This window comes from Acartia tonsa, chromosome 6, assembly GCF_053477335.1.
Source record: "Acartia tonsa isolate MP-2025a chromosome 6, ASM5347733v1, whole genome shotgun sequence".
In the NCBI taxonomy this organism is placed as follows: Eukaryota; Metazoa; Arthropoda; class Copepoda; order Calanoida; family Acartiidae; genus Acartia; species Acartia tonsa.
In genome coordinates this window covers 53,640,037-53,654,610 of record NC_137265.1, presented here as the reverse complement: position 1 = coordinate 53,654,610, position 14,574 = coordinate 53,640,037, and the positions used below count along the sequence as shown (strand labels likewise).

The window sequence follows — 14,574 nt, the reverse complement described above, 5'->3', positions numbered from 1 at the left end:
CATAACATTTCTGTCCTTCACATAGCAAATTCTTGCAAAACATAGCAAATTCTTGGAAAACTTAGCATTTCTGTCCTTAACATAGCATTTTGGTCCTTCACATAGCAAAATCTCACAAAACATAGGTTTTTCTGACCTTTTTCTACCAGGAGATCAGAACTAAATCAGAATACACATAACAAGAGTTTTTACATAATACATTAAGATTATCAATTATGCATTTAACTCTGCATAAATTATGATAATTCATTATTATTACCCCTCCCCCCCCCCCCCCCCTATTTAAAATCTACCCCTGCATAAATTATGATAATTTATGCTGAGTTAAATGTACTGTTTGAACTTCTATCTAACAGGATATGAGAACTTAATCAGAACACACATAACAAGAGTGTTTACATAGTACATTCAGATTAACAATTATTCAATTGGCCCCTTATCAGTCCATCATATGACTTGGGAAGGAGGTTGAGGAGCATTTTATGCAGCCTAAATTCCACTATGCTATGCCACTTTTCCTAAAAGGCGTCATAGCTGGCCTCTTTTGTGTCCATCATATGACATGGGAGGTGGTGCCATGTAGGAAAAGTGGCATTGCATTCTTGGGAATTTAGACTGCATAAAATGCTCCTCAACCTCCTTCCCATGTCATATGATGGACTGAAAAGGGGCCAGCTATGACGCCTTTTAGGCCCTAGAATGCAATGCCACTTTTCCTACATGGCACCATAGCTGGCCTCTTTTGTGTCACTCTTGTTATGTGTGTTCTGATTAAGTTCTCATATCCTGTTAGATAGAAGTTCAAACAGTACATTTAACTCAGCATAAATTATCATAATTTATGCAGGGGTAAATTTAAATAGGGGGGGGGGAGGGGAAATAATAATGAATTATCATAATTTATGCAGAGTTCTTAATGTATTATGTAATAACTCTTGTTATGTGTGTTCTGATATAGTTCTGATCTCCTGGTAGAAAAAGGTCAGAAAAACCTATGTTTTGTGAGATTTTGCTATGTGAAGGACCAAAATGCTATGTTAAGGACAGAAATGCTAAGTTTTCCAAGAATTTGCTATGTTTTGCAAGAATTTGCTATGTGAAGGACAGAAATGCTATGTTTTGCAAGAATTTGCTATGTTTTGCAAGAATTTGCTGTGTGAAGGATATAAATGCTATGTTTTGCAAGAATTTGCTATGTTTTGCAAGAATTTGCTATGTGAAGGACATAAATGCTATGTTTTGCAAGAATTTGCTATGTTTTGCAAGAATTTGCTATGTTTTGCAAGAATTTGCTATGTGAAGGACATAAATGCTATGTTTTGCAAGGATTTGCTATGTTTTGCAAGAATTTGCTATGTTTTGCAAGAATTTGCTATGTGAAGGACATAAATGCTATGTTTTGCAAGAATTTGCTATGTGAAGGACATAAATGCTATGTTTTGCAAGAATTTGCTATGTTTTGCAAGAATTTGCTATGTGAAGGACATAAATGCTATGTTTTGCAAGAATTTGCTATGTGAATGACAGAAATGCTATGTTTTGTGAGGTTTTGCTATGTGAAGGACAGAAAAGCTAAGTTTTGCAACTTGAAGGACATAAGCAGCCTTCCTAATGTAAGAATTTGTCAGACAAAGGACATAAGTCACCTCCCTTAAGTTAGATTTTGTTAGATGAAGGACATAAGTAGCCTTCCTTAGACCAATTTCCAGTGACTTCTGTCCTAATTAGGAATGACTTTGTTTTCTTTCCATGATCCGAAATTTTAATTAAGTTTAGGTTCATTTTTAGGTTTTTTTTGAGCCTGAATATCTTACCTACTAACAACCTAGATGAACCCTATTGATGTTATAAACAATATTTTGACACAATATCATGTTATTCCTAGATAAAAATGAACAGAAAGAAATATCATAAATGAAAATGTATGCAGGGTGAAAATGGTAAATTTTTGTCAAAGATGACACTTTTGCTTCAAATTCAATTTTTGAGGTCAATTTTCATGTTTTTTGGGCTAAATCTATAGTTCAATGTGAGCTTTTTTAGGATCAGGCCTAAAAAGTAATAAAATACGTTTTTTTCTTATATTAATTTTAAGTTTAAAAAAAAAAAATTTTCGAAAAAAAAAATCGAAAATTCGCGTATTTAAAAAAAAATCATTTTTAACATAGAAGGAATAGTCCGAACATTATAAATTTTTTTGTGGATAATCCCTATAACCTATACTAATTCTGATTATTTATGTTCGACTGACCGTTTGGCCGTTTTTCATCGATTTTTTTTAGGTTGAAAAAAATTACCGAAAATTCCCCTGCTGGTGGGGAATTTTTGGTAACTTTTTTGCAGTCAATTTCGGCCAACTTCTAAAAGTCCTAGGATAACGTCCTTTTAAGATCTGATAGTCCTTTCCGTAAGCTTTCTACTGGTCTTGGTTTCATTTGAAAATATTAATATTTACCCCATTTTTTTTCAAAAAACCGAAAAAAAAACGAAATTTCCCCCCCCCCTTACCCTATCTATTCAAATAAAGGATGGAAGAATTCTACTTTCATTGTTATACGTTATCTGAAAAAAATCAAAAGGGTACAAAAAATGCTATTTAATGCTTTGCAAAATAGTAAAAAATATTTTAAAAATAATCTAAAATAACCAGCAAAAGTAGAAAAATAATATATACAGATTTTTATAAAAATAAAGTAAGTGTTGGGAGGGGGTGGGTGGAGTTTTGCCACTTTCACTTACATTGTGATTATTTACTATATTATTACTAATTTTAGACGATATAACCTAAAAGAAAAGTTTTTTATCCCAAATAACCTATAGTATAACATTAATATTAAGCCTAATAATGACGGAGTAAGCAAAAGTGGAAAAACTCCCCAACCTCCTCACTTTGATATTTACATTAAAAATAATACAATTTTTACAAAATTTGTTATTTCACATAAAAAAAAATAATTTGTTTATCATATTTCAATCTTATGTTCTATGATATCAATACAATCTTTATCCTGAATTTCTTCTTCATCTATTTCCTGCTTTATAGTTTCTTTAACATTCTCAGCCTCAATGTTGATAGAGAGAGGATCCTCATCAAGAGTTTCTTCTTCTTTTATTTCTTGCTTAATATCAGCTTCACCACAATCAACAAAACTGGTAGAAGCAGAAGGTAGATCTGCATTCATAGTAGATTCTAACTTATTGAGATGTTTAGCTGTTTTAATATGTCTTGACAGGTCTGACCTAATGAAATAAGATATCTGGCATAATTCACAAGAATATGGCACCTCTCCTGTATGTATCCTTTTATGGATAGTTAACTCACCATTTGTGTAGAAAGCCTTTTCACATGGTTCACAAGAATATAGCTTCTCTCCTGTATGAATTATCTTATGATAAATTAATTCACTTCTTTGTAAGAAAGCTTTATCACAAGTATCACAAGAGTGTAGCTTCTTTCCTGTATGGATCCTCTTATGTTCAGTTAATTCCGTTTGATGTAAGAAAACTTTTTCACATGTATCACAAGAGTATGACTTCTCTCCTGTATGCATCCTTTTATGTAATGTCAACTCTTTACTGACACCAAAAGTCTTTCCACACGTATCACAAGAATATTGATTTTCCTCTTTATGGATCCTCTCATGTTTTTTTAAATTGCCTCTATGAATAAATGCTTTTTCACATGTATCACATTTAAATGGCTTTTCTCCTGTATGCATTCTCATATGTATTGTCAAATGACCTTGTCGTGAGAAAGCCTTTTCACAGTAATCACATTTGTATGGCTTTTCACCTGTATGAATTCCCACATGTCTTGTCAAATCTTTCTTGTTATAGAATTCCTTGGAGCAGATATGACACTTGTTCATGATGGATTAGGCACCTGAAATAAATAATATTAAATGTAATACTTGTGTAGAAATGGAAATAACAATTTTAAGCCTTAAAAATTATAATAATCATTTCAAATACTGTAAATACTGGTAAAACAGTTTTGGTATATCAGTTACCCTACATATGATTTAAGTGTGTCCGTATGTCTGTCTATGAAAACTAACTCCATACATCTTATTTAGTCTTGCTACTCTGAATTTTAGGTGTGCCATACATATGTCAATATGTAGGTAAAAGTATTCTAGATATACCTACTATATGAAGACTCTCCTCTTACATCTGATTCTTAACCAACTTTTTCTTCTATTCACTCACATGTACATGACAAAAGTATTATTACTCGATCTATTTTTGATGTTGAATTCAATGTCACTCTTCAGCTTTTATTTAAAATATGTACTATAGAAAACAACCATCCCAAACCCAAACTGTTTTCTTTAAATCATAATTCTATTACAGAAAACTAGTTATAACAGACAGACAGACATCCTACATCTTTGTTTATGTTTATGTTTATGTTTATATTTTTAATATAGAAAACTAACTTACTTTACTTTGCTAAACTCAAATTACTGGAGTTTTTCTTTGTCTTTTTTTTCTCTTTATTAAATCAGAGTCTCAATTAATTTTAAATTCAGTCTGAAAATAAATAATAATGATTTTACAAGTAACACAATTCTAATAACGAGATCTGATTAATTGAATGAAAGAAAATGAGAAATAATAAAAATTAGAAATGGTAGACATACCTTGCTCAATAGGATAGAAAAAAAGAAACAATTTCTATACAATTTAGTTAAAATATATTCAATTTTAAAATTTTATCTCAATTAGTATTCCTCAATTTTAGGTTAGGGTAAATTGGGTATGTAAATGTACAAGGTAGCCCCACAGGGTTAGGGCAACACAGATTTATGTTTAAACAATAAAGCAAACAAAGTATATAAGATACTACCTATTTACAAGTTTTTACAAATAACATTTTTTTCAAAGATTTATGATTTTTTCTTTAAAATTGTTTTTGGAGAAGTAATATTATTTACACATTACATCAAATCTTAAAAACAAACATAATTAAGCACTTATTTAAAGACATTCACAACAAATTCGCAATTTAGGTTCATTCATTTATCAAACATTTTATCTACTTAAACAAATTCTTCACTCTCAATTAATTCCTTCTTCCTTTATTTCCTCTTTTATAATTACTTCCATATTCTCAGCCTTCATGTTGATAAAGAGAGGATCTTCATCAAAAGTTTCTTCTTCTTTTATCTCTAGTTTGTTTTAGATTCACTACAATCAACAAAACTGGTAGAAGTAGAAGGTAGAACTGTATTCTTAGTAGATTCTATTTTCTTAAGATGTCCAGCTGATTTATTAATATTATGTATTGCCAATTGTGTGCTAGTTTTATAAGATTTCTGGCAGAATTCACAAGAGTATGGCTTCTCTCCTGTATGAATCCTCTTGTGGACTGTTAACTCACTACTAGAACGGAAAGCTTTGTCACATGTATCACAAGAGTAAGGCTTCTCTCCTGTATGGATCCTTGTATGTTCTTTTAATGCACTTTGATGTGAGAAAGCCTTTTCACATGTATCACAAGAGTATGATTTCTCACCAGTATGGATCCTTTTGTGAACTGTAAGGTGACTACTGACTGAAAATGCCATTTCACATGTATCACATTTGAAAGGCTTCTCACCTGTATGAATTCTCATATGTCTTGTTAAACTACTCTTCATCGAGAATTGCTTGCCGCAGATATGACACTTGTTCATGATGGTTTCTTTATTGTTCTTGCACCTGGAATAAATTATGTTTAATGTAATGATTTTTGACCTTATTACTTCATGTACTAAGCTGTCCGAACATCAGTCACTACGTAGGTATAAGTATTAGATGTACTCTATGAGCATCAAATTTTGTCACACTATCCTTCTTTATCCTCTCTCTAGTCACATGAGAGCGCTCATGTATATTGTATATAGATACAGATAGACATCCTACATATTTAATTTTAACATTCTAAAGATTCTGCTACACAATATTTGTAATATAGAAAACTAACTTACTTTACTTTGCTAAACACAAATTACTCGTGTTTTCTTTCTTTTTATAATCTGAGGGTCTCAATTCATTTTTATATTCAGTCTGAAAATAAATATAATTATAATTTTACTAGAAACACAATAATAATAATGAAATCTGATTAATTGAATATAAGAAAATGAGAAATAGTAAAAATTAGAGAAGGTAGACATACCTTGCTCAATAGGATAGAAAAAAATGTATAAATAGAAACAATTTTTATACAATTTAGTTGTAATATACTCAATTTTTAAGGGGGGGGGGGGGCTAATGACATCTATTCTTAAATCGTGAGCAAAATGGTTTAAATATTTAGCTAGACCCTTCAAACTTGGTAATAAGCCTAGTCCTATAGGTATTACATCTAAATGGCAAAAAAATCCAAAATCTTTTATTTTAAGGTTAGGTTAGGTAAGAAAAACCCTGCGGAAATGGGGTTTTTAGGCTATTTTTGGTCTATTTTGATGAGGAAACTTATTTTAAATTGTTTTTTTTTTGGGTTTTACTTAAATACACTGTATCTATTCATATGGACATTATTTAAGATGAAAAAGCAAGTCTTTCTCTTTACTCATTAAATACACTCTGTGAAGAAAAGAACTTGTGAAATTTAAAAAAAAAATTTAAGAGGGTGTATAAGAAGTATTTGTCATCAAACTTAGAAATAAAAAGTTTGTCTCAAAAAGTAGTCTTAGTATCAACAAAAATTTGCCTAAGATAATTTGACAAGAAAGAGCATTAACGAAAATAGACTTGGATAAGAAAGTTATCTCATACCATTTTTAAACAGTTCTATTGATTTGTTTTCTCATCAAAATAACACATACCTGTTGGTACAATAAAGAGTTCAATTCAAATAAATCTTTTTTTAAATCATTTCATTTCATTCTTTTATCTGAAAAATAATAAGTATGTTGCAAGAAACTTTATTTATTTACTCATTTACACATTATATCAAATCTTAGATACAAACATAATACAGCTCTTGCTAAAAGACGTTGACAACAAATTCGCAATTAAGGTTCATGCATTTATCAAACATTTTTATTTTTATCTGCTAAGACAAATCCTTCACTCTAAATTCCTTCTTACTCCTTTATTTCCTCCACACTCTCAGCCTCCATGTTGATGGATAGAGGATCCTCATCAAGAGTTTCTTCTTCTTTTATTTCTTGCTTAATATCAGCTTCTACACAATCAACAAAACTGGTAGAAGCAGAAGGTGGATCTGCATTCTTAATAGATTCTAACTTCTTGATATGTCCAGCGGATTTATTATGTGTTGTCAGGTTTGAACATGAGTTAAAAGATTTTTTGCATAATTCACAAGAGTATGGTTTCTCTCCTGTATGGAACCTCTCATGGACAGTTAACTCTCTTGTTGTACGGAACACTTTTTCACATGTATCACAAGAGTAATCTCCTGTATGGATCCTCTTATGGTTATTTAAATTACTTTTAGATTTGAAAGACTTTTCGCATGTATCACAAGAATATGGCTTTACTCCTGCATGGATCGAATTATGGAGATCCATCTCACAATTTGTATGGAAAGTTTCTTTACATATTAAACATTTGAATATTTTCTCATCTGTGTTTGGAATTTTCAAGTGATCTATCTGTGAGAAAGTCTTTTCACATAAATCACAAATGAACAGTTTTTCTCCTTCAAAAGTTCTCATATGTAATGTTGAGTTTCCCTTGGAAGAGATTTTCTTCTTGCAAAGACCACACTTGTCCATTGTGGATTTTTTTGTTCTTGCACCTGAAATAAGAAAAATTTCAAAAAAACTGCTTTTCTATATTACAAAGAACTAAAATAAAATTTGATTAATTAGGATTATAACCCTTTTAGAATTGAACATTTTTGTAAAGTACGGATTAGAACAGGTAAAATTGATCTCCTTAATGTAATGAAATCAGAATACTACCATTTACATATATCATAATAAATAAACCAAATTATTATTGAGAGTTAACTCATTACTTGTTCGGACAGCCTTATCACATGTATCACATTAGAATGGTTTTTCACCTGTATGAATTTTTACACGTCTTATCAAAACACTCTTTCTAGAGAATTCATTGCTGCAGATATGACACTTGTTCATGGTGGATTCTTAATTGTTCTGACACCTGGAATAAGTAATATCTAATGTAATACTTGTATTGAATTAAAAATAATAATTTTAGTTACTTTATAATCAATATATTCTTGTATGTCTGTCACTATGAAAACTAGTATTTCTTCTCTATATGATGTTGGGTGAGTCCATCAATAAATAAGTAAAAGTATTTCAGATATGGTGTGGTGTTTTATCCTAGTGCACATGTTGATAACTTACTTACTTCTGATTCTGAATCTAATCTATTCTAACCAACCCCTGTGTGGACTCTTTGGCTACTGCGAAAGTAGTGCTGTTGCTTAAAAAGCTAGCTGCACTGTAAAAAAGTCAGAGAAAAATCTTAACATGAAGTGAGTACCTCATTAATAAAATTAAGATTTAGCTTGTCTCGCAGGGGTTAGTTGTAAATGGAAAATATAAAAAATTAAATCTCAAATGATTCCTAATTGTCTGATTCTGCAAGAAATGATGAAAACAAATTCTGGCACAATTAATGAAAGAAATCATATTTACCTGATTTATCTCGGTTTTTATTCCAATGAACACTGTAAGAATTGTACTTTCATTTCATTGCTATCCGTTATCTGAAAAAAATCAAAAGGTAGGTACAAAAAAAGATTTTGATTTGCAAATTAAAAAAAATATTTTTAACCAAATAATTTCAAATATCCAGCAAAAGTAGAAAAATAATATATACAGATTTCATATAGATAAAGTAAGTGTTGGGAGGGTTACAACTTTCACGTACTCCATGATTATTATGACTAAAAGTTATTAATGTTTGAAAATATAACCTAAAAGAAAAGTTAGTTTTTTCCAAAATAACCTATAGTCTAACTTTAATATCAAGTCTAATAAGTGAAAGAGGCACCCCGCCCCCCCCCCCCCTCCCATAATGTTTACATTAAAAATAATACAATATTTAACAAAATTTGGTATTTCACATAAGAAAACCAATTGTTCATAATATTTCAATTTTATGTTCTATTTTATCATTACAATCTTTATCCTCAATTTCACCTCCTTCTTTTTCCTGTTTTATAGGTTCTTCAACATTCTCAGCCTCCATGTTGATAGAGAGAGGATCCTTATCAAAAGTTTCTTCATCTTTTATCTCTGGTTTAACATCAGATTCACCACAATCAACAAAACTGGTAGAAGTAGAGGGTGGTGATGTAATCTCAGCAGATTTCAACTTCTTAAGATGTCCAACTGATTCATTATGATTTGGCAAGTCTGAATTAGAGTAATACGATTTTTGACATAATTCACAATAGTTACGCTTCAAATCTGTGTGGTCCATCCATTTATGATCATTAAATTCACTATTTGTATAAAAAGATTTTTCACATGCATCACAAGAGTATGGTTTCTCTCCTGAGTTTTGTTAAGGAACTTTTTTGTGAGAAAGCAAATTCACATGTATCGCAAGAGTATGGCTTCTCTCCTGTATGGATCCTCATATGGACAGTTAGCTCACTATTTGTACAGAAAACTTTTTCACACGAATCACAAGTGTATGGCTTCTCTCCTGTATGGATTCTCTTATGGACATTTAAATTGTTTTGATGTGAGAAAGTCTTTTCACATGTATCACAAGAGTATGGTTTCTCTTCTGTATGAATCCTTTTGTGGGTTATTGAATTACTGCTTGAAGTAAATGCCCTTTTACATGTATCACAAGAGTATGGTTTCTCACATGTGCGAGTCCTCTTATGGAGAGTTAGCAGATTATTTGTGCGAAAAACTTTTTTACAGATTTCACAAGAGTAGGGCCTTTCACTCGTGTGGATTCTCATGTGACGGTTTAGCTCACCTTGATAACAAAACGACTTTTCACAAAAATCACATTTTAATGTTTTTTAATGAACTCCTAAATGGTTTAGAAAATATTCCTCGGGAGAGAAATACTTGAGACAGATATGACATTCTTCATAATGGATTGTTCTTGCATCTGAAAATAAAATACATATTTGGTTTAATATATCCGATTGTTTCTCTTCTATCTACTCACCTAAGTCATATGGACTTGCTATATGTCATACATATAGCAAGTCTCATTATTTACTTTGCTATTTGATATAATGTCCAAAAGGACAGTTGCACGAAGTGTATCTAATAAGTTTGGGTAATGAGGTTTGATTAATGAGTAATAAACCTTTCTTGTTTAATTTAATGTCCTTTAACATTCAATTAAAAAAAATTAGACAATAAAGGAGGTTAGGTGAAGGTACTCTAAAAATAAAAGTAAAATTTGATCACCAAAGCAATTTTAAAATTTTCTACTATGGGAAGCTACTAATTCAATTTAGGGAAAGCATGTTCTGAAACCACCATAACCTAACATGCCTTCAGGTGGGGTGTGTCCATCTATTTCCTGTTTTATAGTTTCTTGAACATTTTCAGCCTCCATGTTGATAGAGAGAGGATCTTCATCTAGAGTTTCTTCTTCTTTTATTTCTAGTTTAATATCAGCTTCACCACAATCAACAAAACTGGTAGAAGGAGAAGGTGGAACTGTATTCTTAGTAGATTCTAACTTCCTTACATGTCCAACTGATTTATTATGTTGTAACAATTCTGAATTTGATTTAAAAAATTTTTGGCACATTTCACAAGAGTAAGGTTTCTCTCCTGTATGGATCCTCTTATGTACAGTTAATGCACTTGGTTGTGAGAAAGTCTTTTTACATGTATCACAAGTGTATGGCTTCTCTCCTGTATGAATCCTTTTGTGGGAAGTTAAAATACTTTGTTCAGAGAAAGCTTTTTCACATGTATCACATGAGTATGGCTTTTCTCCTGTATGGATCCTCTTATGGACAGTTAGCTCACTACTTGTACGGAAAGCTTTTTCACATGTATCACAAGAGTATGGTTTCTCACCTGTATGGATCCGCTTATGGACAGTTAACTGATTATTTGTACGAAAAGCTTTTTTACATGTATCACAAGAGTATGGCTTTTCTCCTCCTGAATGGATCCTCTTATGAACAGTTAAACTACTTTGTTGTGAGAAAGCCTTTTCACAGTAATCACATTTGTATGGCTTCTCTCCTGTATGAATTCTCACATGTCTTGTCAAATCACTCTTTCTAGAGAATTCCTTGGAGCAGATATGACACTTGTTCATGATGGATTATGCACCTGAAATAAATAATATTAAATGTAATACTTGTAAAGAAATGGAAATGATAATTTAAGTCTTAATGATTTTAACAATCATTTCAATAAAGGTTTGGTTACTCTATGTGTATTTTAAGTGTGTCCGTATGTCAGTCTATGAAAACTAATTCCATATATCTTATTTAGTCTTGCTACTCTATATTTTAGGTGTGCCATACATTTGTCAATATGTAAGTAAAAGTATTCTAGATATACCTTCTAGATGAAGACTTTCTTCTTACATCTAATTCTTATTCCACTTTCTCTTCTATCCACTCACATGTACATGACTATTGTAATTCAATGTCCATCTTCAGCTTTTTATTTGAAAAACATACTATAGAAAACAAACATCCCAAACCTCAAATGTTTAAATAATAATTTGATGACAGAAAACTAATTCACTTTTATGACAGACATATATATATATTCCACAACTTTAATATTGATTCTAAATGTTCTGCTACATAATATTTGTAATATAAAAAAACTAACTTACTTTACTTTGCTAAACTCAAATTACTAGTGTTTTCTTCCTTTTATAATCTTAGAGCCTCAATTCATTTTATATTCAGTCTGAAAATAAATATGAAAGTATTTAATATTAAAGAGTAACACAATTCTAATATTGAGATCTAATTAGTTGAATATAAAAGTTACACGATTTAGTTGAAATGTAATTAAGTTTTTATGATAATATATCAATTAGTATTCATCAATTTTAGGTTATGGTAAATAGGTTATGTACAATGTACATGTAAAGGTTAGCCCCGCAGATTTAGGGAAACTCAGATTTAGGTTTAAACAGTAAAGGAAACAAAGTAGATATGATACTACTTATTTAAACATTTTTAAAATCTATAGGTACCAATAACATTTTTTTTCAGTATCATGATTTAGTGTTTAAATTATTTTTAGAAAAGTATTATAAGGGACAGGTGCACGAAGTGCATTTAACGAGTTGGGGGTACTTATAGAAGTGAACCGCTACATACTTTTGTAGAATATGAGATATATACTAGTTAAATTTGAAGATATTTGAAATAAAAATAAATTACCCGGCAGTTTTGAGTTACTTTCAAATATGTCTAATTAGTGTATGTAAAAACTCGATTTTTTTCAAAACTAGTGAAAATTAATATTTTTAAATATATGGCCTATAAAGAAAGTTTAAACAATTAAATAAAGATAGTTAAAACCATAAAACAGGAAAAAATATGTGGTTCATTAAATTCAAGCTAAAATGCATTTTGTGCATCTACCCTTTTACACATTTATCCAATCTTAAATACAAAAATAAATATTTAACAAAGCACTTGCTAATAGACATTTACAACAAAGTCGCAATTTAGGTTCATTCATTTATCAAACCGATTTATGTTTATCTACGTAAACAAATTCTTCACTCTCAATTCCTTCTTCCTCCTTTATTTCCTTTTTTTTAATTACTTCCACACTCTCAGCCTCTATCTTTATAGATATAGGATCCTCATCAAGAGTTTCTTCTTCTTTTATCTCTAGTTTTATATCAGATTCAACACAATCAACAAAACTGGTAGAACCAGATGGTGGAACTTTATTGTTAGAATATTCTATCTTTTTGAGATTTTTAGCTGATTCATAATGTGTTGTCAGGTTTGATTTGGTGTAAAAAGATTTCTGACATAATTCACAAGAGTATGGCTTTTCACTAGTGTGAATCCTCTTATGTACAATTAAGTTGCTTTGGCGTGAGAAAGCCTTATCACATGTGTCACAAGAGTATGGTTTTTCTCCTGTATGGATCCTCTTATGTTTAGCTAATGCATCTTGTCGCGAGAAAGCCTTTGTACATGTATCACAAGTGTAAGGCTTCTCTGCTGTATGGTTCCTCTTATGGGAAGTTAACTCACCATTTGTCCGGAAATCTTTTTCACATTTATCACAAGAGTATGGCTTCTCTCCTGTATGTATTCTCATATGTACTGTTAAATCACTTCTTGTACAGAAAGCTTTTTCACATGTATCACATTTGAATGGCTTCTCACCCGTATGAATTCGCATATGTACTGTTAAACTATCCTTTCTAGAGAATTCCTTAGAACAGATAAGACACTTGTTCATGATAGATTCTTAATTGTTCTTGCACCTGAAATAAACAATATTTAATCTATAATACAAAGTAAAATGATGTCTATTCGTCCGTCCGTCTGTCTGTCCGTCTGAAGCTTATGTTCTCGGTACCCACTGAACCGATCGGATTCTACTCTTCAGGGTATATACCTATTGGTCCTGCGGTGGTTTTAAGCTATTTTCTTGGGGGGTGGGACACCCCCAACCCCCCCAAAAACAAAAAAATCCCCCCCCCCATTTTTTTTTTTTTTTTTTTTTTTTTTTATTTGCTGAAGATTTCCTAGGTCCTTTGTTAAAAAATATTTTTTATTCCAGCATTTATTTTGAATGAAAGAATAGCAACATTCTCTCACTAAAAACAATAAATATTAATTTTTTTTATCACCTCTTGGGGCAAAGCCCCTAGAGGCTAGGGGCGAAGCCGCTAGTGTAATAATAAAGTAAGAAATAATGATTTTAGATCTTTTTATTTCATGAACTGTTTTTTAGTAACAAAGCTACCCTATAATTAAAGTTTCCGTACATCAGTCACTATCTAGGTATAATTATTAGATGTCCCTCTACCTCTCTAGTCATGTGGAAGCGACTATCTATGTACAATATACATGACACATACAAAATGCTTCATACATAAAATAGAAATACAAACAAATTTCTGATAACAGTAACATTTAAAAAAAAATGGCTTGTTATGGTTTGTTATAATCAAAATTATTCTTGTACATGTTAAAAACTAACTTACTTTGTTTATGAACTCAAATTTATTTTTTTCTCTTTATGTTGTTAATTACTACAGTTTTATAATCTTGAGTCTTATTTCAATTATATTTTATCTGAAAATAAATATAATTATTTTTTTATAAGCAACATATGAATTTGATAAATAATAATAATTAATAATAAAATATTGATGAATCAAGATAATTTCTTTCAACGCTAGAACATTCAAAAGTTATGTTTTTTACAAAAGGAAAATATTAGAAATAAATGATTTTGAAGTTCAAAAATTTATTATTCATTATTTAATATCCCATGGAAAGTTCTAAACTTTTAATTTTAAATTTCACAATGTAAATAGTGTTGTTTTTTAATCTTATCAAAGTTCTATTAATACGAAATTGAATCTTTATACTGACATTCTTCTTCTATTTCCTGATTTATAGTTTCTTCAACATTCTTAGCC

General features: G+C 30.5%; 3 protein-coding genes and 1 long non-coding RNA gene across 5 annotated transcripts in view; all 4 read right to left on the bottom strand.

Annotated features, from left to right (window-relative positions):
- The window catches only part of LOC145322952 (uncharacterized), a 30,411-nt gene extending 21,710 nt beyond the window's left edge, over positions 1–8,701 (bottom strand). Inside the window, exons 1-3 of one of the 2 annotated variants that reach the window (XM_080165347.1) lie at positions 8,628–8,701; positions 8,024–8,124; positions 6,816–7,753 (exon numbers count right to left, since the gene is read on the bottom strand). In XM_080165347.1, the coding sequence (XP_080021473.1) occupies positions 7,077–7,753; positions 8,024–8,099 (753 nt within the window). In that variant the 5' untranslated portion in view covers positions 8,100–8,124; positions 8,628–8,701 and the 3' untranslated portion in view covers positions 6,816–7,076. Of the gene's footprint in view, positions 1–6,815; positions 7,754–8,023; positions 8,125–8,627 lie in introns of those variants that run through there. The other variant, XM_080165346.1, reaches the window with a different exon arrangement.
- LOC145322950 (uncharacterized) lies at positions 2,608–4,535 on the bottom strand. The gene is made up of 2 exons (XM_080165341.1): positions 4,444–4,535; positions 2,608–3,883 (listed from the first exon to the last, which is right to left on the bottom strand). Exon 2 carries the CDS (start codon positions 3,867–3,869, stop codon positions 2,964–2,966), a length of 906 nt encoding a protein of 301 aa, XP_080021467.1. The 5' UTR covers positions 3,870–3,883; positions 4,444–4,535; the 3' UTR covers positions 2,608–2,963.
- Positions 4,533–6,054, bottom strand: LOC145322956 (uncharacterized). Its single transcript, XR_013880850.1, has 2 exons — positions 5,973–6,054; positions 4,533–5,703 (listed from the first exon to the last, which is right to left on the bottom strand). It is a non-coding gene; the product is annotated as an uncharacterized LOC145322956 (long non-coding RNA).
- A 1,366-nt stretch (positions 8,702–10,067) lies between the features above and the next one.
- Positions 10,068–11,857, bottom strand: LOC145322951 (uncharacterized). Its single transcript, XM_080165342.1, has 2 exons — positions 11,779–11,857; positions 10,068–11,261 (listed from the first exon to the last, which is right to left on the bottom strand). Exon 2 carries the CDS (start codon positions 11,245–11,247, stop codon positions 10,423–10,425), a length of 825 nt encoding a protein of 274 aa, XP_080021468.1. The 5' UTR covers positions 11,248–11,261; positions 11,779–11,857; the 3' UTR covers positions 10,068–10,422.
- Between the last annotated feature and the right edge of the window lie 2,717 nt (positions 11,858–14,574).